The sequence below is a fragment of the Leucoraja erinacea genome, chromosome 1, assembly GCF_028641065.1.
Source record: "Leucoraja erinacea ecotype New England chromosome 1, Leri_hhj_1, whole genome shotgun sequence".
In the NCBI taxonomy this organism is placed as follows: domain Eukaryota; kingdom Metazoa; phylum Chordata; class Chondrichthyes; order Rajiformes; family Rajidae; genus Leucoraja; species Leucoraja erinaceus.
This window is the reverse complement of record NC_073377.1, coordinates 68896458-68922994: the sequence shown is the minus strand read 5'-3', so window position 1 is coordinate 68922994 and position 26537 is coordinate 68896458. Positions and strand designations below refer to the sequence as shown.

General features: G+C 45.2%; 1 protein-coding gene across 2 annotated transcripts in view; it reads right to left on the bottom strand.

Moving 5' to 3' along the window:
* gabrg1 (gamma-aminobutyric acid type A receptor subunit gamma1) overlaps positions 1 to 26537 on the bottom strand; it is a 153174-nt gene that overhangs the window by 45261 nt on the left and 81376 nt on the right. The window contains exons 1-2 of one of the 2 annotated variants that reach the window (XM_055636792.1): positions 12822 to 13030; positions 6938 to 7158 (exon numbers count right to left, since the gene is read on the bottom strand). In XM_055636792.1, coding sequence (XP_055492767.1) covers positions 6938 to 7092 — 155 coding nt within the window. In that variant the 5' untranslated portion in view covers positions 7093 to 7158; positions 12822 to 13030. Of the gene's footprint in view, positions 1 to 6937; positions 7159 to 12821; positions 13031 to 26537 lie in introns of those variants that run through there. The other variant, XM_055636784.1, reaches the window with a different exon arrangement.

Genomic DNA, 26537 nt, shown 5'->3' with positions numbered 1-26537 from the left:
GCTGGTGGTCAAACTAATGAAGGGTATTTACAACTCTAACCCCCTAGACCAAGGTACACCCATATATGGGATGTCAGTGTGGTCCTGACATACCTCAGGAGATGGCCACCAGCCAGATCCCTCAACCTGGAACCATCTATGCTCAAAACACTAATGTTGATGGCACTTGTATCTGCACAGAGGGTCCAGTCACTAGACCTATTACGACTGGACACCATGCTCACAGCACCAGACCAGATCTCTGTCGTTATCCAGGGAATGATCAAACAGAGCAGACCAGGAACACCTAATCCAGTTGTGGAATTCCGGGCTTACCCGTCAGAAACACGGTTATGTGCCATGACCCTACTATCCTACATAGACACAACCAAAATACTCGAGGGAGACGAAAAGCCTTGTGGGTCAGTCATAAAAAACCTTATGATCGGCTGACGAGCCATTTCGAGATGGCTCAAGCAGGTGCTAAAAGCTGCTGGGATAAAAACTAACATGTACAAATTTCATTCCACCAGGGCAGCATCCACGTCATCGGCTAAAAGAATGGACGTGCCTATAAACCACATCCTGGCTACAGCAGGATAGTGGGGGGAAAGACTATTCAGAAATTTTATAATAAGCCGTTGGCAAAACCCGTTTTATTTGCAGGAAAGATTTTACAGACTGCAAATATTTAATTTAAGCCCAGGAGAGCAATTTAATTTCTTTGTTGTTATAGTTAAAAAATACCATTGTGTTTTTCTACAAACAGATTCATTGGTTGGTACGATAACACACTTCCTCCCTCAAAGACTTTGGCAGTGATGTAGTAATAACTGTTACATGGTTTGAAATCACAGAGCTTTGAAATCTTCACGGAATCACTCACGTGACTCCGAAGTAAAATAGTAAGATTAAACGAGAACTTACCAGTTTGAAGTTTGATCTGTATTTTATGAGGAGTTACGATGAGGGATTACGTGCCCTCCGCTCCCACCCTCAATAATATGGGTCAAATTCATAAACTGATGTCTCCTTGTCTTTACTATGTTTACTTCAATAACTGTGTCTATCTGTGATTCCACACCGTTGCTTTGAAGTATCTGTGATTCCACACCGCTGCTTTGAAGTATGCCGCGCATGCGTGCTGAGCGGGTTCTTCACGTAATCCCTCATCGTAACTCCTCATAAAAAACAGATCTGCAGTTCCTTCTTGAACACTTCATTAAAGATCGTCAGTAACTAAATGGTAGGCGTGGCTGGTGCAGGAATGTGTCTAAGGTCACATCACATGATGAAGCAATTTCTTACAAGATATACATACTCACTTCCATCCACCACAGTCTTCACTCACTTCTGAGCCACTAAGATCACGGGGTCTGCCCCAGCCCATGGTTGAGTTTTGCTAACATTCCCCAATAGATTCTGCATCGTGAGCTCATGTGTGGTCAGTGGAATTTGCAATAATAGTGGTTCCCCATACATTAAAACTCCAAACAACCATTTTTCTATACCTTATATCTTTATAAAGAAGCATTTGTCTATGCAATTTTCGTTCGACAAAAGAATTGTCATTAGATACTGGAAGATAGAACAATCCATATCGAAGAAAGTAAATGTCAGATAAGATTTGCTTCTCCCATATCAAATCTTTCTCTCTCCTAATCTTGCTCATTGACGTTTCATAGCATCATAGAAATATCAATTCCAGGAAGTGATCACTTTGGCCACTGGATCATTTGACGGGAAATCCAATTAATCTCACTTCTGTATTGTTTCTCTATATTCTTGAAATTAATCATCTCATCCCAGTTTGAATTCTCATTCATAGACCATAAGGCATAGGAGCAGAATTAGACCATTCTGCCCATCGAGTCTGTTCTGCCATTCAACCATGGCTAGTCTATTTTGCCCTCTCAACTACATTCTCCAGCCTTCTCCCCATAACCTTTGACATCCATACTGCCTTCTGTGACAATGGATTTCACCGATGGTGGTGCATTCAAAATCTATTTCTCTTGTATTAAAAAAAGTTGGTCCTTATGTTGTTTCTGTCTTCTTTTTCAAATTATCTTCTTTCCTTATTCCTCTCAATTCCTGTAAATTCCAGAATATTAATCTGTATTAACTAGCTCCGGATGCATTGATGCACTGCAGCATTCTGATGTGGACCAACTGCTTCGGTATCACAATTGGGGAACAGTACAAAGAGGATATTTATAAGTGCATAACCACATTTCACTTTTGCTGCATTGAACAATGACATACAAAGGCCTGTTTTTTTTTATGGAGAGATCAACAATTAACTTAGTCTGCAAATAACCAGTGAAGATCACATCAATGTATTTGAAAGCTCTGGCTAGTTGAAAATGGTCATTATATGAAAAATAGCAGTTGGAACTAAGAGTAACTTGCTTTATTTCTTATCTCATGGGAATGTTATCAATAAAACAAATGAAACTAGCTGGGGCTCCAGGAGGTTGCCCTGAGAAACATCAACACTGGCATCCTCGGATTGAGATATTGGCTTGCAATAAACACAATGAACATCCTTTGTGACAATTGTGTCTTTGATAATTAAACTTTTTACTCCATCCCTGGTTAAATTAATAACATTTTTTGTATTAACTTGCAAGCCAAATATATTAATGCGTCAGACCAGTCTGAAGAAGGGTCTTGACACGAAATACATCACATTCCCTTTCTCCGGAGATGTTGGCTGACCCATTGAGTTACTCCAGCTTTTTGTGTCTATCTTTGATTTAAAACAGCACCTGCAGTTCTTTCCTACAATAATCTTGACACCATGGATGTTGGCACTTTCTTCTAATCATTGTCTAAACCACTAGGATTAATACACCATGAAGGATGGACATATTGTATGAATGCATGTCCAAAAAGATTTTGGCCCAGAAACATTGCTCGTTATGGGCAACCAGCCCTGTGAAACAAGCTTTGCAAGTAGTGCTTTACCACTGCAAAATGGCGGCGCCCTGGTTGGCTGCGGCTGCATTGACTCTCGTTAGGGGTAGCGATAGGTTTTCTAAGGTCCGGCTCCATAACTTGCAGCGGGCGTGGGGCATTACTGAGATTACAACGGGTAAGCAGTAGAGATTACGTGGACGTTGAACTCGAGGAATGCCTGCACTGTCTTGGACTGCTGTGTCGGGAGGACCCAGAGGCCTGCAGAATTGCGGAGACTTTCACAAACATTGGCCGCTACAGAAGAACACGGAGGCGGCGCTACAGAAGGACACAGAGGACACGAAGGACACGGAGGCGGCGCTACAGAAGACAGAAGCGGGGCTGTCGAGGGGGGCTAACGGCGAGGCTAAAGGCTAACCCGTGGAGGACACCGCTCCCATCCGTTCTCCTGTCGAATGTCCGCTCTCTGGAAAATAAAATGGTTTATCTACATCTGGATCTCACAATAAAAAGGGAGGTGAGTGACTGCTGCGTTATAGTTTTGACAGAGACATGGCTAAACTCATCTGTACCTGATGCGGCTGTTAGCTTAGGAGGGCTAACAACTTTCCGGCTCGACAGGGACACTGTCTTGACTGGTAAATCCCGGGGTGGGGGTGTGTGCATCTACACAAACAACAGCTGGTGTAATAATGCTACCGCTGTTTCCAGCCACTGCTCTCCGGACATAGAGTTTTTGACTGTGAAATGCAGGCCATTCTATCTGCCACGGGAGTTTACTGTGGTTAGCATTACTGCTGTATACATCCCCCCCCCCCCCCCCCCCGCAGCCAACACTAAGGAGGCTCTGCGTATTCTCTACCGTTCCATCAGTGAGTTGCAAAGAAATCATCCAGAGGGCGTTGTCATTGTTGCTGGGGACTTTAACCAGGCCAACATGAAGACTGTCCTCCCTCATTTCCATCAATATGTGGACTTTGCTACACGTGGAGAGAATACGCTGGACCGGGTCTACAGTAATATCAAGCAGGCTTTCAGAGCAGCACCCCGGCCTCACCTCGGCTCCTCTGACCACCTCTCTGTAATGCTTATCCCAGCCTATAAGCCCCTGCTGATCAGAGAGAAACCCACTGTGAAGCAGGTTAGAGTCTGGTCTGAGGGAGCTATAGAAGCACTCCAGGACTGCTTTGAGTGCACGGACTGGGACATGTTCAGGACAGCAGCCACTCACAACCAAACCATCAATGTGGATGAGTATGCCATGTCTGTGTCGGGATATATACAGAAGTGCATGGAGGATGTCACTGTCATCAGGAACATCACAACCCGGGCCAACCACAAACCTTGGATTACTGCAGAGGTGCGTGCCATGCTGAAAGAATTAAATGCGGCTTTTAAACCTGGTGATTTGGGGGCTCTGAGAACAGCGAGAGCCAACCTCAACCGCAAAATTAGGGAAGCAAAGCGCGCCCACGGACAGAAAATCCAGGGTTTCTTCCAGGATGGTAACAACACCAGGAACATGTGGGAAGGCATCCGGGCCATAACAAACTACAAGGCCCTTCAGATGTCTTGTAAGGATGACACAGACTTTCTAAATGAACTAAATAATCATTTCGGCAGGTTTGAGGCACTGAACACCACTACAGTGAGGAAATTAGAGCCACAACCAGGAGAACAGACACTGTCTTTTGAAACTGCTGAAGTCCGCAGAATCCTGGAGGGCATTGACCAGCGAAAGGCAGCCGGACCGGATAACATACCAGGGCGTCTGATTAGGGGATGTGCCGACCAACTGGCTCTGGTTCTGACAGACATTTTTAACATCTCCCTGAACCAGGCCATTGTTCCATCATGTTTCAAGACAGCTACCATCATACCAGTTCCCAAAAAGTCCACAATAACCTGCCTGAATGATTATCGCCCCGTAGCACTCACACCAATAATAATGAAGTGCTTTGAGAGGCTTATTAAGCAGCACATGGTCTCTAAACTCCCCTCCAGTTTTGACCCGTTCCAGTTTGCTTATCGCCCGAACCGCTCCACAGAGGATGCTATCTCCTCTGCAGTCCACCTGAGCCTACAACACCTGGAGGAGAGGAACACCCACGTGCGGATGCTGTTTGTTGATTTCAGCTCAGCATTTAACACGATAATCCCCCAGCATCTGGTGAGCAAACTGGCACCCTTAGGATTCAATAACAGACTATGCAACTGGATCCTGGATTTCCTTTCTGAAAGACCCCAGTCTGTGCGAGTGGGGAAGAACACCTCCTCGGTCATCACACTGAGCACTGGCTCCCCTCAGGGCTGTGTCCTGAGTCCACTGCTCTTTACATTGATGACACATGACTGTGTCGCCAGGTCCACTACTAACCATATCATCAAATACGCGGATGACACAACAGTAGTGGGCCTCATCCGCAATAACGACAACCAGGCATATAGAGAGGAGGTGGAACAGCTGGTGAGCTGGTGCAGCAGGAACGACCTTCTCCTAAATGTGAACAAAACCAAGGAGATTGTCATCAATTTCAGAAGGAAAATTCAGCCCAGTCACACTCCACTTTGCATCAACAACTCAGCAGTGGAGCAGGTGAAAAGCATCAAGTTCCTGGGGGTGCATATAACGGACACTTTAAACTGGTCCACAAAAACATTACATCTCTGGCAAAACGGGCACAGCAGCGGTTGTGCTTCCTCCGCAGGTTGAGAAGTTTACACCTCCACCCTCCCATCCTCGCCACTTTCTACAGAAGCACAATTGAGTCGGTCATGACCAGCTGCATCTCTACGTGGTGCGGCAACTGTACAGCTGCGGACTGGAAGTGCCTTCAGAGAGTGGTGAGGACAGCGGAAAAAATCATTGGGACTTCTCTTCCTTCCATCATGGACATGGGGTACAAACGCTGTCTGATTTGAGCTAAGGGCATTACCAGAGCCCCCACACACCCACAATTTGGACTGTTTATACTGCTTAACTCTGGGAGGAGGTACCGCAGCATGAAGAGCGGGACAACCAGGTTCTGCAACAGCTTCATCCCCCAGGCTATAAGATTACTGAACAATCAACAAAACCGAGGCTAGAACTTTTAAAATATCGACACTTTTTAAAAACTTTTTATATATATTTATTTTACAGAACCGTGCACATGAGGCATTTTTATGGACGCACCTAGCACTTTTTACTATTACCTGATTTTGGAGAGGCAAATGCAACAAAATTTTGTTCAAGGTGCACTGTGTCTAGGTGTATATCTGAATGACAATAAAGTCTTCAATCATGCATTCAATCATTCAATCATTCATTCAATCATTCATTCATTCATTCATCATGCATGCATTCATCCATTCAATCATTCAATCATCCATTCATTCATAGTTGCCTCACTATGTCATTCTGAAAACATGAAAACACACCAGGGATTATTTACAATTTTACTAAAGCCAATTAACCTTGGAGGAAACCGGACCACCCGGAGATAACCCGCATGGTTACAGGGAGAATGTAAAAACTCCATTCAGACAGCGCCTGGAGTCAGATTCAAACCCGGGTCCCTGGCACTGTAAGGCAGCAACTCTACCGCTGCACCATTGTGCTACCTTAATCCACAAGAACTCAAATCATATGCAAGAAAAACACAGAGCAACTGCAGCATTTTTCTTTTAAGCCTTGTCGTAGACCTTATATCATGCTTTATAACTTAACCATGTTTATGCTTTTGTTTGCCCTGCAGGATACCTTTCAGAAGTGAAATTGGGGCAAGTTCCTTTGCATTAATTCCAAATTGAATGGCATTGAAAAGAAAGAAACTATTGAAACTATTGTTTCTGGCAAGTGTTTTAGTGCATGCACAGTCAAATGTCTTCTAGCAGATTTAGCACAGCTCCCATTTGGCACAGCCAAAGTGACCCATCATAGTTTTCAACATTTTGTGAGCTCTGAGATTGACATGTTAATCTGGCAATGGAAATGGAGCATTTTAAGTGCATGAGATGGCCCACCATAAGTGAAAGTTTCATCCACTGGCCTTACCTCAGTGTGTACAATATTTTGCCATCATTCTGAATTCGCAGCAATCGATTTGGTGTTGTTATCCAGTGAGCATCTGACTTCCTTGAGTTTCGGAAAAACGTATCTGGGATCCAGATTTTACCAACCATGTTGCTATTTAGCATGAGAATTTTCATTGTGCCATTAAACCTCAATCGGCTATCATACCATGACTGAGCAAAAAAAATGTCAATTGTATATTCCTGAAAAATAAGTGGAAATATACATTATACATGTCAGTTCATTGACCACTCTTTATTATACTTCATTATCACATTATCAACTGCATTTGCTTTAAATAATCAACACACAAGTTGCACCACTGAAGCATTTCCAGCCGTCCATAGAAATATCAACAACACCCATGTACAACATGAAGTGTCATAGAGTTTGACAGCTTTGAAAAAGGCCCTTTGGTCTATTGAGCCCACACTGACCACCCAGCACCCATTCATTCCAATCCCATTGAATTTTTCCCACATTAATAACCTCTGAGACTATATCACTCATTTATCCATAAAGGGCAATCAATAGTGGCCACATTCACTAGTCGTAGAGTGTAGCTGTATAAATCTAATTCACCAAACAATACAATGGATTTGTAAATGGAAACTGTTTGTTTATGAAACAGTTGGGAGATTTGGAGCAAGTAATGGGCCTGTCCCACTTAGGCAACTTTTCAGGTGACTGCCGGCGACTGTCAAGTCGTAGCTGGTTGCTGAAAATCCAGCGACTGGAACGGCGACTCGAACGGCGACTGTCAGAGTGGAACACGCACACATTGCTTCCTTCAGTCAAGTCAAGTCAAGTCAAGTCAAGTTTATTTGTCACATACACATACAAGATGTGCAGTGAAATGAAAGTGGCAATGCTCGCGGACTTTTGTGCAAAAGACAAACAACAAAACAACCAAACAAATTATAAACACAATCATAACACACATATTCTTTTACATAATAAATAATGGAAGGAAAAACGTTCTGTAGACTTAGTCCCTGGTGAGAAAGGCGTTTACAGTCCGAATTGCCTCTGGGAAGAAACTCCTTCTCAACCTCTCCGTTCTCATCGCATGGCAACGGAGGTGTTTGCCTGACCGTAGCAGCTGGAACAGTCCGTTGCAAGGGTGGAAGGGGTCTCCCATGATTTTATTTGCTCTGGAGTTGCACCTCCTGTTGTATAGTTCCTGCAGGGGGGTGAGTGAAGTTCCCATAGTGCGTTCGGCCGAACGCACTACTCTCTGCAGAGCCTTCTTGTCCTTGGCAGAGCAATTCCCAAACCAGATGGTAATGTTCCCGGACAAGATGATTTCCACCGCCGCTGCGTAAAAGCACTGGAGGATCCTCGGAGACACTATGAATTTCCTCAATTGCCTGAGGTGGTAAAGGCGCTGCCTTGCCTTACTCACGAGTGCTGAGGTGTATGATGCCCATGTCATATCCTCAGAGATGTGGACTCCCAGATATTTAAAACAGTTCACCCTATCCACAGGATCCCCATTTATCCTCAATGGAGTGTACGTCCTCGGATGATGTGCCCTCCTAAAGTCCATGATCAGCTCCTTCATTTTTTTTGATGTTCAAGAGGAGGCTGTTATCCTGGCACCAGTGCTAGATCAGCCACCTCCTCCCGGTAGGCCTTATGTTATGTATGCCGGGGACATGGCAAACGGGTAGAGTGCTGTCTGAGTGAAATTCACACGGTGCAAAGTCAATGTGAGACAGACACACACTATGATGAACAGGAAGGTTGGCGCTGTAATTAAAATGGTGAAAGCACAGTATATGGGAAGGGTCACTTCCTTTAATATAGGGATGGACAGAGGGGAGAAGGAGTGGAGACAACTTTTAAGAAGCCAGAGATACATGGCTGTGAAGCTCGGCAGACAGTAACATTACCGGTTGGTTACCCTTGGTTCTGAAAACTACTGTTTACGTTTTCCCACTGAGCCAATGAAATTCACCGGTTAGCCCCGGCGACAACCTACGAGAACCTATGAGCTCCTGGCGACCCACTACCACTGCACCTACAACACGAGAATTCTCGCTACTCTCCATGGCGGCTTCATTCTGGTCACCGCTAATATTTCAACAGTTCCGAGAATGCAGGAACTACTCACGACCATGAAGGCGACTCCCCGGAAACCACCTGCAAACATGTGGCGATCATGTGGCGACCACATAGTTTCCTGTAGACGCCTAAAAAGTCGCCTAAGTGGGACAGGCCCATAATGCAGGGATTCGCAACTTATATCTTGTTAATTAATTCCCTGTGATTTCACTTGTGGTAGTTACATGCAAATGTCTCAAACAATCCTGTCCACCTGTTCTATTTTTCTTCCTGCTCCTTAACAAGTTGTTCAATTTGACCCTGTTACAAGCACATGAGACAACGGAAGTTCAGAATAATAACTTGTCTGTAAATAATTAATCTACATTTTATGCTAATTGGCGTAGTTCTCAGACCGTTTTCAGATCATGCATTCGGTTCTCAATAGGTGGAAGGTTGAAAATCTCTGATCTATAAATATTTAAACATTCAGACAAGTGAAAGCATACAGTACATGGATGCCTGGAGCAGAGTGTTTTAAATGTTTCTGCCAGAAAGGAAACAATACCCCAGAGGCACCCATCAGTTTTCAGAACATGGAGTTTCCACAGCTGATCTGTAAAATGTTCCCTGAAGTTATTTTTGATGTCTCAAGGAGCTTCACAGTTATTCAGAATTCAGTATTTATGTATCCCATTAAATGGAAATAATTTTGTTTGATGGCTACAATGATCTTACTAGTTTTAATCTTCTCTATCATATATCATATAATATCATATATCTATTAAAACTCTGTGTGTGTGTGTGTGTGTGTGTGTGTGTGTGTGTGTGTGTGTGTGTGTGTGTGTGTGTGTGTGAATGTGGGTGTGTGTGCGTCATTTTGCATGTGAAACTTATCTCCTCGAAAACCAGATGCCAAAACAGTAAAATGTTTACATATTTCAGTAGAGATTTTGCTTGCGAGTTTTGAAATCCGTTGGTACATTATTTTCCTGACTTTTTTAATTAAAATTGTTCATCAATCTGACCTTTTTTTTAAATCTGACTGTTGCCCAGCTGCTGACGTTACAATAACAGTGACATTTTTACATCTTCTGGTAGAAAATTTTCTTATGATTTCAAAATCCAATCCTCTATAAATTTGCTCGATTATTTCCAGAGATATTTACTAAATTTTACCAGCAAACTGACATTTAAAAAACTATTAAGGTTGCCCTGCTGCTGACCTCACAATGCCTTTCCAACTGGCCCAACTGCTTCCTGGCCCCCGCCTGGCCCTGCCCCCCCCCCCCCCCCCCCCCCCCCCCCCCCCCAAGCCTGCCTGCAGGCCCCGCCTGGCCCCGCCCGCTGACCTAACAATGCCTTTGCACCTGGTCCAACTGCTTCCTGGCCCCGCCCCGCCTGGCCCCCCAGCCTGCCAGGTTGTTGATTCCATTGTTTTTCAATGAATTGAATTGAATTATTTCTTACTTAACATCACTAATTCTTAACATTAACTTTTAATTTCAAAGACAAATTAAAAAGAAAATTTGAGCTGTTTCATTGACAGCTTAGATCGGTCCCGCTGTGTGTGTGTGTGGGGGGGGGGGGGGGGGGGGGGGGGTTGCATTTTGCTTTCTCTGTCTCTCCCCTCTCTCTCTCTCCTCTCTCCCCTCCTCTCTCTCCCCGCCTCTCTCTCTCTCCCCATCTCTCTCTCTCCCCGTCTCTCTCTCTCCCCTTCCTCTCCAGCACCCCCCCTGCCCCCCCCACCTTATCTCCCCTTAACCCCCTTGCCCCCCCCCCCCCCCACCCTTCCCCTACTCCCTTCCCTCCACCACATCCCCTCCCCAACCTCCCTTTCCTCCTCCACTCCACCCCACCCCCCCTCTGTCTCTTGCCCTTCTATCTCTGCCCCTTTCTCTCTGTCTCTCATCATTCTCTCTCTACCCCACCCCCCCCCCCCCCCTCTAGATGCACCTGTGAGTTGGGGCTATGCGTCAGTGGATAGGGTGGTTATAGGGTAAAGGGAGCAAATGAATAATATTAATATATCAACGAGGGTAGTAACGTGTGTGGGGGGGGGGGGGGGGTAGTTTGTGTGTGTGACGCAGCATGCCCCCCCCCCCCCCCCCCCCCCCCCCCCCCCCCCTCCCCCCCCCCCCCCCCCCCCCCCCCCCCCCCCAGTGTGTGTATGTGTATATGTGTGTGTGTGTGTGTGTGTGTGTGACCCCCCCCCCCCCCCCCCCCCCCACCCCTACCCCCCCCCCCACTACCCCCGCCCGCCCCCCTCCCACCCCCCCCCCCCCCCCCCCCCCTGCGCACCCCCCCCACAACCGCACATTGGGGGAACAGACCTAATGGGTCTGCACTGTATCTATTACAATTCTGTGTGTGTGTGTGTGTGTGTGTGTGTGTGTGTGTGTGTGTGTGTGTGTATCATTTTGCCTTTGAAATGTATTTCCTCGAAAACCAGAAAACCAGAAAACCGCAAAAATGCAGGGATTTTTACATATCTCGGTAGGGATTTAACATATGATTTCAGAAATCCACTACTCTCTAATTTTGGTCAATGATCAACAAAATTTAAAATCAAACTGCTGCATGAGTCACACTGCCACCTCACAGATGTACAATCACAATGGATCTCATTTACATATGATATCACAATGGGACAGGGGTGGGAGATCTCTCCCCCTCCCTCCCTCCATTCCACCCCCGTGCTTTCCCCCACTATCCTTTCTCTCTCTCCCCCCCTCTCTCTCTCTCCCCTCCCCCTCTCTCCCTCTCCTCTCTCTCTCTCTCTCCCCTTCTCTCTCTCCCCCTCTCCTATCTCCCCCTCCACTCTCTCCTCTCTCTCTCTCCCCCTCCACTCTCTCTCCACCTCTCCCCTCCCCCTCTTCCCTCCCAATCTCCCCCTCCTCCCCTCTTCTCTCCATCTCTCTCCTCTCACCTCCACCTCTTCCTCTCCCCTTCCCGCCACCCCTCTCTACCGCCCTCACCCACCCTTGCGAAGCCCCCGCCCGCACGTTCATTCCAGCAGTGGGTTTCCATTCAGAAGCTGCGTCTCTCTCTCCTCATTTGGCTCACTCTCCCCACTCCCCTCTACCACACCCACCCCCCTCCTCCTCACCTCCTCCTCTTCTCCTTTCTCCCTCCTCCCCTCTCCTCTCCCCCCACGGGCCCCGCCTCTCCTTCCCCCACCCAGCCTTTCCCCACCGCCTCTCTCTCCCCCCCAACTCTCTCTCCTCCCGGCCTCTCTTTCTCCCCCTGGCCTCTCTTTCACCACCCATCCCCCCCAGGGCCTCACTTCCCCCCCCCCTCTTCCCTCCCCCTCCCCGCTCACACACTCACTTCCCAACTCCGCCCTTTCTGTCCCACTCCTCTCTACCCCCTCCTCTCCCTTCCTCCTCCCTTCCCCTCCTCTCTCTCCCCTCCTCTCTTTCCCCCTCTCCTCTCTCCCCCCTCCCTCCTCCCTCTCCCCCCCTCCTCTCTCTCCCCCCTCCTCACTCTTCCTCCCCCCCCCCTCCCCCCCCCCTCTCCTGCCTCTCTCTCTACCCAGCCTTTCTCTTCCTCCCCTAGCATCCCTCTTCCTCCCCCTTGCTCTCCCCCCCCCTCTTTCCCCCCGCCCCTCTCTCCCGCCCCCCCTCCCCCTCCCCACAACTTGAGGGGATGAGACCCAACGGGTCCCCCTTGGTCTAGTAACTATTAAAACACTGATATTAGATGTGTGTGTGTGTGTGTGTGTGTGTGTGTGATCACATCTGCTCCGAAAAACGGCCCTTACGGTAACATTTTTACACATTCTTGTAGAGTTTTAATTGATGGTCAAAAATCGTATTACCTGAAAAATTCGAGCTTTATTTCCTGAGTTAATTATGAAAATGTTCAAACATTTCACATAAATAGAAAAAAAACGAGCTGATGACGTCACAATGGGTCTGCTTGCACGGCCTGCTGCGCACTGTTTTCCATGCGCTGCGAGTTACCCCATTACCCCCGACTCGCAGTCATTTGGTCACTGCACGCTCTCAGTCTACTCGCACTCAGCCGGCTATCCGCCATGCCTCGCCCTGCTCCCCACTCCCCGCTCCCTTCATCCACGTCCCGCTCGCTTTTCAGACTGCGGCAAGCACTGTGAGTGAAGAACGAGCAAGTTCGGCCCTGTACCTAGAGCACTCTCTCTCTCTCTCCCCCCCCCCCCCCCCCCCCCCCCTCCCCGGCTTTCTCTGCCCCCCACCCCTGGACTTCCCTCTCCCTCCCGGGCTCTCTCTTCCCCCCCACCTCTCTCTGACCCCCCCCCCCCCCCCCCCCGCTCTCTTCCCACCAGCCTCTCCCCCTGCCCCCCATCATATCTCCTCTCTCCTCTCTCCCCCCTCCTCCGCTCTCTCTCTCCTCCCTCACACCCCCCTCCCCTCTCCCCCCCCTCCTCTCTCTGCCCCCTACTCCACCCTGCTCCTTTCCCCTCAACCCTCCCCCACTACCCTCCCCTTCTGCCCTCCCCCTCCTCCCCCCCTCCCCCCCCCCCCCCCTCCCCCCCCACTCCCCCCCCCCCCCCTCCCCCCCCTTCCCTCCCCCCTGCATTTCCCTGGGATAGCAATTATCTACCACTTCGACACAGTGGCGCAGAGGTAGAGTTGCTGCCTTGCAGTGTTTAGAGCGCCGGAGACCCGGGAGTGATCCTGACTACGGGCGCTGTCTGTACGGAGTATGGACATCCTCCCCGTGACTGCGTGTTTTTTCTCCGAGATCTTTGGTTTCCTCCCACATTCCAAAGACGTACAGGTTTGTAGGTTAATTGGCTTGGTATAAGTGTAAATTGTCCCTAGTGTGTGTATGCAGTGTTATTATGCGGGGATTGCTGGTCGATGCACACTCTGTGGGCTGAAGGGCCTGTTTCCGCAATGTATCTCTAAACTAAATACAAGCACAGTACAGTGTATACTGCAAATGTAATGTGCAATTTTGTGAAAGGCAAAATGGTCTTTGGAGATGACTGATCAATAACAGTCAATCCATCTTTTACCAATAAGTAAAATATTGCAGCAGTTACAATATTTCTGATAATACTGTTTTTGTATTTTACATTTTGCAATAATTACACAGGGAAAACTATGGATCAACAGCTAACTTTTAATCAATTAGCGTCTCCAAGCAATGGTGTAGCTACTGCCAAATTCTGGGAAGATATCAACTTATTTTTAAGAGAGATAAACATGAGAAAGGCTTATCAAACTTGTCAAAGGGAAAGGGTGGTGATTCTTAAAGAAAACATTGTGTGAGTGCAAATGGTGAAAGGGACGTTTAGTACGGGTGCCAGGGGTTATGGGGAGAAGGCGAGAGATTGGGGTTAGAAGGGAGAGATAGATCAACCATGAATGAATGGGGGAGTAGACTTGATGGGCCGAATGGCCTAATTCTGCCCCAATCACTTATGACCGTGTAACGTTAATCTCATTCCCAGTGGTGCTTTGATTCATATTTCTCTCAAGTTTTTGCATGTAATTAAAGGGGAATCGTGATGAAGTGCCCGACCATCATCAGTGCTGGCTGAGCTTCTGATCTTATTGTTTCACTGCAAATCGTGTGGAATGTAGGACAAGCACATCCTGAAGTTAGGAGGCGGAAGGAGATGGTGGGTAGTGAGATCAAATACTGAGTCATACTTAATCACACTCTGCCAGCAGCTATATTTGAACAATCTTTGAAAAGGATCAAGAAAGAGTAAGCTCAGCGGAGGGCCTCGGAAGCAGGTGAGGGCATCCAGATGATTAATCTGCCGAAACCACCCCTTAAAAAACAGCATGTGCTTTATTAAATTAGACAAAATCTCTTAAATGGGAAACACACGGTAGCAACAGTTGTTGCTGGTGGGCCTTCTGGAACTCATTCTGACTTCAGGAGACACTGAAGAAATAAACAATATGACAGAAACTGGACTCTGGGGTTTCCTGATATTACCTGTGTTGAGCAGCACAAATGGAGAGTTAGCTAATATCTACCAAGCACAAGGAGGGTCTCCAACCATATCATTAGGAAACTATGGAAGGAATGAGCTGTAGTGGACATGCCATGGATAATGGCCTTGGAACATGGATGCAGTGCCACAAAGTGGTCAATGACATTTTGCTTGTTGTCGTGGCCTGTTAACGTAACCTTAACAGCATGAGCAGCAGGAGCTTCAGACTCTGTTTACTGCACCATGTACCACTCAGTTACTTAACATTATACGCAATTCACACATCTTCCCAACTTTTTATCTTCAGGCAATCCTATTGTGTACAGGATAGTTGCTTCCACTCCATTCCTGCAGGTTCTAATGTCTTCTATGGGATCTGCTGGATCTGCTACTGATGGGACTTCTGGAGCTCCATGGGACGGTTGAGCAAGTGGGTTGATTGGATTACAGTGGGCTCCTTTCACTGCTTTCTCCTGTCCTCCACGTGCTCCTGACATAGAGACACAATTTGCTTTGAGCCTTCCTAAATGGATCTCTGCTAGATTGAGCGTTTTCAACTCACGGATTCCCAAGAGTTAGTGCAAATAAGATCATTTTTCGCTGGAGCTTCAAGGATATTCTTGGAACATTCAGGTGCTACTTTCTGGAGTCTCTCAGCCGCATGTGGGTGATATGGCCAGCCCACTGGTTAAATATGGTCAGAGCTTTGATTCCGCGAAGACAACCACAATATTTGTCCATAACATTGGCGGCATGGTGGGATAGTGGTAGAGCCTCTGCCTTACAGCGCCAGAGATTGGATAAAGGTGCTGTCTGTAGAGTTTGTATGTTCTCCCCGTGACCTGCGTGGGATTTCTCCAAGATCTTTCCTCCCACTCTCCAAAGATGTACAGGTTTGTAGGTAAACTTGTAAATTATTCCTAGTGTGCAGGATAGTGTCAGTGTGCAGGAATTGCTGGTCAGCACGGACTCAGTTGGCCAAAGGGCCTGTTTCTACACTGTATCGCTAAACTAAACTAGACCTAACCTACCCATGGACTTGGAGGGTTTTGTGGCTGCAGTGTTGGTTTTACTTCTCCATGGCTTTGAGATGATCCTTAGTGCACAGGAAGGAAGACTCTAAGACAATAGACAATAGACAATAGACAATAGGTGCAGGAGTAGGCCATTTTGCCCTTCGAGCCAGCACCACCATTCAATGTGATCATGGTTGATCATCCCCAATCAGTACGCCATTCCTGCCTTCTCTCCATATCCCCTGACTCCGCTATTTTTAAGAGCCCTATCTAGCTCTCTCTTGAAAGCATCCAGAGAACCTGCCTCCACCGCCCTCTGAGGTAGAGAATTCCACAGACTCACCACTCTCTGTGAGAAAAAGTGTTTCCTCAATTCCATTTCCTCAACCCCTTAACAATCTTATATGTTTCAATGAGATCCCATCTCATCCTTCTAAACTCCAGAGTGTACAAGCCCAGCTGCTCCATTCTCTCAGCATATGACAGTCCCGCCATCCCGGGAATTAGCCTTGTAAACCTACGCTGCACTCCCTCAATAACAAGAATGTCTCCTTCCTCAAATTAGGGATCCAAAACTGCACCCAATACTCTGGGTGTGGTCTCATTAGGGCTCTGTACAACTGCAGAAGGACCACTTTGCTCCTATATTCGATTCCTTTTGTTATAAAGGCCAACATGCCATTCACTTTCTTCACTGCCTGCTGTACCTGCATGCTTACTTTCATAGACTGATGTACAAGGTCCCCCAGATCCCCTTGTACTTCCCCTTTTCCCAACTTGACGCCATTTAGATAGTAATCTGCCTTCCTGTTTTTGCTACTAAAGTGGATAACCTCACATTTATGCGCATTAAACTTCATCTGCCATGCATCTGCCCACTTCCTCAACCTGTCCAAGTCACCCTGCATTCTCATAGCCTCCTCCTCATAGTTCACACTGCCACCCAGCTTTGAGTCATCAGCAAATTTGCGAATGTTACTTTGAATCCCTTCATCCAAATCATTGATGAATATTGTAAATGGCTGCGGTCCCAGCACCGAGCCTTGCGGTACCCCACTAGTCACTGCCTGCTATTCTGAAAGGGACCCGTTAATCCCTACTCTTTGTTTCCTGTCTGCCAACCACTTCTCTATCCATGTCAGCACTCTACCCCCAATACTATGTGCCCTAATTTTGCCCACTAATCTCCTATGTGGGACCTTATCAAATGCTTTCTGAAAGTCCAAGTACATCCACTGGCTCTCCCTTGTCCATTTTCCTAGTTACATCTTCAAAAAATACCAGAAGATTAGTCAAGCATGATTTCCCCTTCATAAATCCATGCTGACTCGGACCGATCCTGTTACTGCTATCCAAATGTGAGGCTATCTCATCTTTTATAATTGACTCCAGCATCTTCCCCACCACCGATGTCAGGCTAACTGGTCTATAATTCCCTGTTTTCTCTCTCCCGCCTTTCTTAAAAGTGGGATAACATTAGCTACCCTCCAATCCACAGGAACTGATCCTGAGTCTATAGAACATTGTAAAATTATCACCAATGCATCCACGATTTCAAGAGCCACTTCCTTAAGTACCCTGGGATGCTGACCATCAAGCCCTGAGTATTTATCAGCCTTCAGTCCCATCAGTCTATCCACCACCTTTTCCTGCCTAATAGAAACATAGACAATAGGTGCAGGAGTAGGCCATTCGGCCCTTCGAGCCTGCATTCAATATGATCATGGCTGATCATCCAACTCAGTATCCATCTAATGTGGATTTCCTTCAATTCCTCTGTCACCCCAGATCCTCTGGCCACTACTATATCAGGAAGAGTGTTTGTGTCCTCCTTAGTGTCCTCCAGGCTTTTTGATGGGTTTGAGTTCTTGTTCTTTCAAGGCCCTTTTCCAGTGGTAGCCAAACGTGAGGCTGGGGAACTGGCATCAATGGTGAATTTATTTGCAAAATGGCTCCAGAGATATAAGTTCTTAAATTGAAATGTCATTATGGATCTTGGGTGTCAGAGCAGGGTGTTGTATGGCAGTGGGAAACTGCTGAAGGATCTTAGCCTTCTGGGTCCTTAGCATAAAGCTCACAATCTCATACACATCAGTTAAAAAAAGGTTTGGAGTCAGCAATCATCCATATGCCTCAATGATCGAAGTTGGGATGATTTGTCTCTGGAATGGTGACAGAGAAGGGCAGCACAGTAATGTAACGAAAGTGCTACTGCCTTACAGAGCCAGAGACCCGGGTTCGATGCTGACTATGGGTGCTGTCCAGAGTTTGTACATTCTCTCTGTGACCATGTGGGTTTTCTCGAGGTGCTCCAGTTTTCTCCCACATTGCAAAGACATATAGGTTTGTGAACGCAAGTGAAAAAAGAAAAGATTTTCATAGAAAATCAAATAAAATCATAAGTTTGGTCTGTGACAGATGATTTTTCTTCTAAGTTGCTTATTCTTTTCACAGGTGAATCTTGAAGTCCTGAGGACCCAATACCAAACATGGTTGGTTGGTGCTCTATCTGTGCTAGATAGGTCAGCAGATTCAGAAAATGGATATAGCTGACTTATGAAGCATGTAAGCAGTAGGTATGTTACAAAACCTACCTGAATCGTCATTGAGAATCTGCCCCAGGCCGTGTGCGCGATTTTGGCGCTGTTTAGAGGGGGCGGGTTTAAAACGCGATTTTCACTAGGCTGTTGCAATCAAAAATGTTCAGCCTAGTAAATCATTAACGAAAAATCGCTGAAAGACCCCGTCGCAAAAGGTATTATTAGTTTTTATGGCCTTGTATAATAGTTATAGTAGTTTTAAAATCACTCTCTCAACCCGCAACCTCTCGCAGCCCCAGGGTTTTATAAAGCAAACAATTAAAGGCATGTACCTTATTTTTACATTAAAAGGGGCTTCTTAAGAACCCTGTATATAAAGTTTTCTATAGCGAGTAGCTCATTTTGGGCTCTTTATATCCCGCAGTATTTATCTGGGCATTTGAGGGCACAAATCCAGCGCAATGTGAATGTTCTAAACCAGCGCGTTCACAGGAACCCACTAGAAAGCCGATTTAAAATGGACTTTAATTTACAGCAATTGAACACTAAATTCCTTCCATTTGGCCTATAAATTGATGTAAATGAGATTTAAAAATCATGTTTTATTGTGAATTATTTGTGAATATTATTTGGACACTTAGGCTATTTAAAAATGTTAATTATTTATTAACAAATGGATAGATGTTTAGATCTAGTAATTGAAGTTTGAAATTAGCTACAATTGGGTAACTAACTAATTATATGCTTTAATTTCAGGTCATCCAAGTAAGATTATTTTATATTTGTTTCAGAATGGTTCAATCTATGATAACTGAAAATTTCATTCAGTTCTCTTAATTTTTAAGAAGGTTATGTGCTTTTGACTGTCCATGATCACAGCTTTTTTGTTATGTCCATAGAAAATCAATAGGGAACAAGATGCTAATTTCCGAGTATGAAAATGGCCATAACTTTTTTATTACTTGAGACATGAAAGTGAATTAGGTGTCAAATTAAACTTATTTTTATGCTTTATCTGATGGGATAAATTGCAGACTTGATTTTTTAAATCTCAAAATTTTGTAACATTGCTATAAGCAGATCAAGTTCAGGTGGAACTTGTGGAAATGAAACCATGGGGCTTTTACAACTAGGGATTAAAATCTTCATGGGTATGTCAAAATAAAACCTTAGTCACCTTAACTTTATCAGAAAATATACTTCGCAACTTTCACAGATCGAGGGCATGCATTGTGTTGTCCATAATTCAGGTCACTACTGCTCAGAATTTACCAGCTGCAGACATCAAGAGCCTGGTACTCTGCAGTGTAACATCTTTTAGTTGAAATTCAATGTTTATGCAAATACTGTATACCATTAATGATTTTCAACAGGAGGTCCATTATCCTGGACTCAGACTGCAGTAGCCATTCCTGCCTGGTTGCTATCTGGGCATTGAACTGAATGAGAGATTATCTGAACCTCTAACAAACTCTATATTGCCCACTGCTCTGTTTAATGCAGATATCATGCAGAAAGGGGGGGGGGGTGACATTGTTCACATGGCACCCTCAAAGAGCATTACACAGAGGATTAGTGCTGCATAAGAACTTGTGTGCCTTTCAGGCAAACACTCAGACCAAAAGTGCACGGATGATCAAAACATATCCCTTTGAGTTTCCCTAGTGAGAGTTCTAACAGCTGTGATTGGGATTTTGATATGGGATTTTTCAGCTCATTTTTATCATCATTACAGATAACAAAGAGGGTGGAATGAGGGACCTTTAACATCCCAACGCTCCGCTTTCACATAGATCAGAGTGGGAAGTGCATAATGAAACAGATGCAGCTGGTTGGCACGCGTGTCAGGAGATGTTCTTTGCCATCTGTGCTAGTTACAATGGATACAACTTCTGAAAGCAAAGAAGTCAGCATAATTCCAAAGCAGGTCTCTTAAACTCCAGCAAACACATTATGTTCAGTCGCAGAGAGAGTGTGGGCCATCTGTATTCTCACCATCTGGACAGTTAATATTCAGCTGCCCATCAGTGTTGTTGCTCCTTAAGTTATGGTGAATAATGTATGGTTCAGCATACAGAAGTTCATAGCATACAAAGGAAGGACATTTAAAACCTATCATCCACAATTGCTGAATTTAAGGTGTATTACAACATAATTATTTTAATGTGCGTAAAAGTATTGCAATGTTCAAAACTACAGTGCATCTGATAGAACACATACAGCTTTATACAACAAGGATAAAGCTAACAGCAATCTGTAACTGAAAGTGTTATTTATAACATATATAGCCTTTTAAAATGAAAAGAAATGAACCCCGGTCTTGACAGTCTGATTGACAAATAGTAGCACTGAAATGTGAGGCATATTGGAAGACCTTGACCCTTGAATTTCCTTACCCTTAAGCTATCCTTTGTTAACTAAATGCTGCTCAGGATGGTAGTTTATATGGTGAAATTAATGGCATAGACAGAGCACCTGATATTTCTATAATGACTTCAATGATGGCAAATGGTGGACATATAAGACACTTGGAATGTCCCTGCAGCAAAAATATTCTATGTAAAGATGACACAACTCCTGCTAATGGAGTGCTGATGATATCCCCACAGACTTTCGTCAATCCGATCACGCATCTCATTGCTTTCAATCTGCCCTTTTACCCTTCTACTGCAGGATTCATAATTGGTTTCTATATCTATTCCTTGGATGAAAATACCATATTTATTCTGTTTGCTGTAGCGCATTTTGCAAACTACAAAATACCTTTGTCAAGCTTGCTATTTCAGGCCTTTCTTGAGTTAAACACTTGGGATTCTATATTCTCCTACAATGTACATTTAGAACAGAATCTAAAACATAAAACAGGAAATCGACCCACCATGCCTGTGCCAATAATAATGCCAGTCTAACCAATCCCATCTGCTTGTACATGGTCTGTATCCTATTGGTCCTTTCCTGTTCATGTGTCTGTCTAAATGCCTCATAACCATTGCTCTGATAGAACTTTAAACAATAGACCACAGGAACATGCCCTTCGGCCCAAAATGTCTGTGCCAAACATGATACAAAGATCTGCCTGCCCATAATCCATATCCCTCCATTCCCTGCATATCCATGAGCCTAGTCGAAAGTTTATTCTGCTTCTGCGTGAGCTTCTACCAGCTCCCCTGACAGCATGTTCTAGGCACCAATTATTGCCTTGGTCAGCAACTAATGCTCTAACTTAATTGTTTCACCCATCCACCACCAGAACAGTATAACTGCAATGTGTCGTATCCATATAATGAAATGCAGCAATTCACTGAGGCATCTTCACCAGTATCGTATAAATCTAAAATCTCGTACAGTTGGAAGGATAAATAGGGTTGATTCTTAGGAAAGATCAAACAACTAAATTGTTTCTGTGCCACTGAATATCAAGATCTGAAAATAAAACATGCTCCTTCAATGTTGCTGGTCTAATTACTGGAATCCTGATTCAACAACATTCTGTGAATATCTTCACTAAACAACTGAGGGGGCTGGTTCTTGAAGGGGCTTCAACACAACTATTTTAAGGCCAATTGAAGCCGAGCAAAATATGCTGGCAGTGACTCTCACCTCCTGTAAATGAAAAACAAAGAAAATGCTTTTCTGGGTTCATTGCGACAACACTAAACAAACACCAATCTCTTCAAAAAGAAAGACGCATAATGCTGGCGTAACTGAGCGGGTCAGGCAGCATCTCTGGAGAACCAACGTCTGCAGTTCCTTGTTTCAATAATCTCTTCACCCTCACTTATCCGGTTACACTTTGTAAAATGCATAATTGGTCAGACGATTTTCCTGGAGGTGTTTGTGGTATTATTTTGGGATTTTATAATATACTTAAATTAATTTTTATTGCCCTCTCATTATCGTTTGTAAAAACTGAACGCATTATCAAATTGATTCAGTGTCAGAGCTATTGTTTTAAAACTAAAACAACACAGCACACATCCCTCTGGAGCACTAGAATAATTCAGCTAATACCTTGCAATTAATTATGCAGTGCACAAGAAATCTAGACAATTGCATTTTCAAACTGAGATGCATACCAATAGATGGCATTAGGAAACTTATAACAAACATTTCCACCAATATGACATTAATGGAATGAGCTCCGTTCTCTGTGGAATTCCAATGGATGCATTCAGGGCAGCAACAGACTTAGTTAGCGTCAGGGGATCATTCTAGCTGCTGTACCATGATATGCCTGTGCTTTGTTTAGAATGGCTTCACACACGAGAGGAGCAATCTCACATGCATGAGAGCAAAATCCTCACAGGCCCGAGTAGATAAATAAGGATGATTCATTGAAGTATTCTATTTTCCCATGACCGATCCAATCATTCAGAATCATATCTATTAAAAATGATCCAACAAACTGTTTGTATGTTCAGTCAGATACTGAAAATTACCCAATTATTTCAGAAGCAAGTTAGAACAATTGTTAGTGGCTGCAGTATAATAATGGCCAGAATATCCCAACAAATTATAGTTCCTCTGCTGCTGGCCAACCATTAGACCGTGGAGTATATTCATCAAAAACTGCTGAATTGACAATCAACTTAGCTTCCTCCTGATGTTTCTACATAGAGGGCAGATTTCAGCTGATTCCATTCATTTCAGGATCTATCAAGACACAGCAGAAAGGATTGGAGATGGTCAAGGCAATGGGGCCAGAGAGCTTTGCACATGATGTACTGAATACCTGCGCTTCCAAATTAACCACCCCCTATAGCCAAGCTGCTCAGTACAATTACAACATTGGCATCTATCCAGAAACGTGCAAAATTGTTTAGGTTCGTCTAAACAAGACAAATCCATTCTGATTCATTGCCACCCAACTTAATTGTTCTGGAATGGTGATTTAACAACACGAGTTTTCAATAAACTGCTCACTAATATCCAGCGTGGGGTTCTCCAGAACCATTCAGCTCCAGAAGTTATCACGGTTATTGTCTCAACATAGACTAATAAACTGAATTCCAGGGGTGAGGTGAGAGTAATTGCCCTTGACAGCATTGCAACATCATTATCACAAGGAAACAGCAGAGAGCATTGGAGATGGGATAAGAAAACATTCCAGTCATGTGAAGACAACAGGAACTACAGAAGCTGGAATCTTGAGCAAAGCATAAAATGCTCAATGGACTCAGCGGATCAGACGGCATCTGAGGAGGAAATGGGCAGGTCATGTTTCAGGTCGAGTCCCTTCTTCAGACTGATTACAGACAGGCAGAGTAAAGTGGAAAGGCGAGGAGGGCAAAGACTGGGAAGTGATAGGTGGATACAGGTGAGGTGGATTTGATTGGAAGATGGGTGGCATAAGTGACAACAAAGACAAATGGGTATAAGATAAGGTTTGCAGTGAAATGTAAAGTCAGACATAGTTTAGACAATAGACAATAGACGATAGACAATAGGTGCTGGAGTAGGCCATTCGGCCCCTCGAGCCAGCACCGCCATTCAATGTGATCATGGCTGACCATCCACAATCAGTAGATGAACAATCAGAATCAGCAGATCCACAACCAGTAGCTCCTGGCACATGTAAAGTCAGAAGGAGGGATATAGGTGGAAGGGATAGAGGGAGGGGGGAGTTCAGGGATAAAAGGGAAATGAAGGACACGTGGATGGGAGATGAGTATACGAGGAAAGGAAAGGAGCAGCATGACTGGTGAACATGTGGAATTCTTTCCCACTGTGGAGGCAAAGTAAGTGGAAAATTTCAAGGCAGAGATTCAATAGATTATTGATTAGTGCAGGTGTCAGAGGTTTTGGGGAAAAGGCAGGAGAATGGGTTTAAGAGGGATAGATCAGACATGATTGAATAGCGGAGTATTGATGGGCCGAATGGCCTAATTCTATTCCTTTCACTTATGATCTTATGATGATCTGATGACGGGGGTTGGGGGGAGGGGGGGTGGTGAGATAGTGGGATAACTGGGTGGGGAGGTTGGTAACACAGGAAAAACAGAGGGGGTACGAGGGTTATTACTTGAAACTGGAGAATTCAATGTTCATACCGACAGTGAGGATGTGCTTGGTGAACTCACTGTGGTGGATGTTTAATTTGTGTTTATTATATGTTTTGTTATTATTGATTCTGTGTATGACTGCAGGCAACATAATTTCGTTCAGACCGAAAGGTCTGAATGACAATAAAGGATCTATCTATCTATCTAACGGGCATCAAAGGGAAAACACTACGATGGTTGGTCATAACTCGCACAAAGGACATTGATGGAGGTCAATCATTTTTCGGATACTTCCGCAGGTTTTCAGTTGGTCAGTGCCCTCGGACTCACAATAGTATCAAAATGATGGGCAACTGAGTGGAACCTCATTTTCTCCAATGAGATTGAGAAATAATATTTAGATGTTTCCTTCCTTCCTTCATAAGACACAGAGTGGATTTGTTTGCCAATGTTTGCGCAACATTCACTTCCATTCATCATTTTCCAGCAACTGAAGCAGCCCATATTAATACGCCATTTAGGCGTGGTCTGGTTAGTGATGTGTAACATTCATGCCATAAGCATGCCAGGTAATGAACATTCCCAATGAGGAAGAATCTAACCACCAACTGTTGATGTTCAATGGCTTCATCATTGATGAGTTCCCCACTGTCTATATTCCAGGGGTCACCATGAACCAGAAACTCAGCTGGATCACCAATCTAAATACCATGGCTGCAAGAACAGCTCGGAGGCTGATTGTCCTATGACTCACTTATTTTCCATCATAAAAAAGTTACAAGTCATGAATATATGGAATACGTTCCACTGATGCAACTCCTGCATTATTTACAAACTCAACATCATCCAGGGCAAGGCAACCTGTTTCATTGACACCCCATCCACCACTCTAAACATTCCTTCTGCGGACCATCAGGGCACCATGGCTGCAGTGCGTACTGTCTATAGATTACACACCAGTTACTATTTGTTTGTGCACGTCAGGTAGTAAGTCATGTAGTTCACCTTCTGGCGACTTTGCCCCACCCATCCAAGACAACTGTCATTGGCTTTCACCTCAGCATTCGGCTCACCAATGCAAAGCTCCGAGTGTCCTTTTGTGGTAAGCCGGTGAAGAATGAAGGATTCCCCAAGTACCTCAGAGTCACCCTGATCGCACCCTTACCTATCATGAACACCTGAAGAGGGTGGCTGATAAACTGAAAGCAAGGGTCAACATCATCAGGAAACCTGCAGGCAACAGCTCGGGATCCAATGCACACACCCTGTAAGCTCAGCCCTAGTCTACTCTACAGCCAAGTTTTGCTCAACAGCTTGGGCTAATAGCTGCCACACCAAACAAGTTGACACTGTCCTTAACTCCGTAATGTGGGTCATCACAGGGACGCTTAAGTCAACACCTTTGCAGTGGCTCCCTGTCCTCTCTCATATCACCCCTCCCAGCATATGCAGAAGGGAGAGGATGTTGAAAGATTGGTGCACCATCGAGGCTAACCCTGACCTTCCCATCCATGCTAACTTGAACAATCTGCCCAACATGTGCCTGAAGTCCCACAAACCCTTCTGGTCTTCAGAAATCCCTGGAAGACTTTGACTCCAAGACTGAGTGGTGCAGAGCCTGGAAAGATGCCAACATCAACAACGGAGAGGTGATCACAGACCCCACAGTGAAATCACCGGGATTTGACCTCCATCGCAAGCAATGGCTAAACCTGAACAGAATCCGCACCCTCCATGCAAGAACAGCCCATCACCTGCATAAATGGGGGATGACAGACAGCCTTGCTTGCGACTGCGGACATCCAGACCAGACCATCCCACACATCGTGAATGACTGCCCACTGAGGCTTTTCCCTGGTGGCATCAAAGCCATCCACCCAACTACTGATGCTGTCCTGGCCTGGATGTCTACCCTTGACCTACAACTTTAGGCTGTGCACATCATACGCAAGAAGAAAAAGACCCCAGTTACTCACCTGGGCCACCCTGACAGTACCTCCCTAATCCATGAGCTCAACCAACAAGTACAACACAGAAACACAG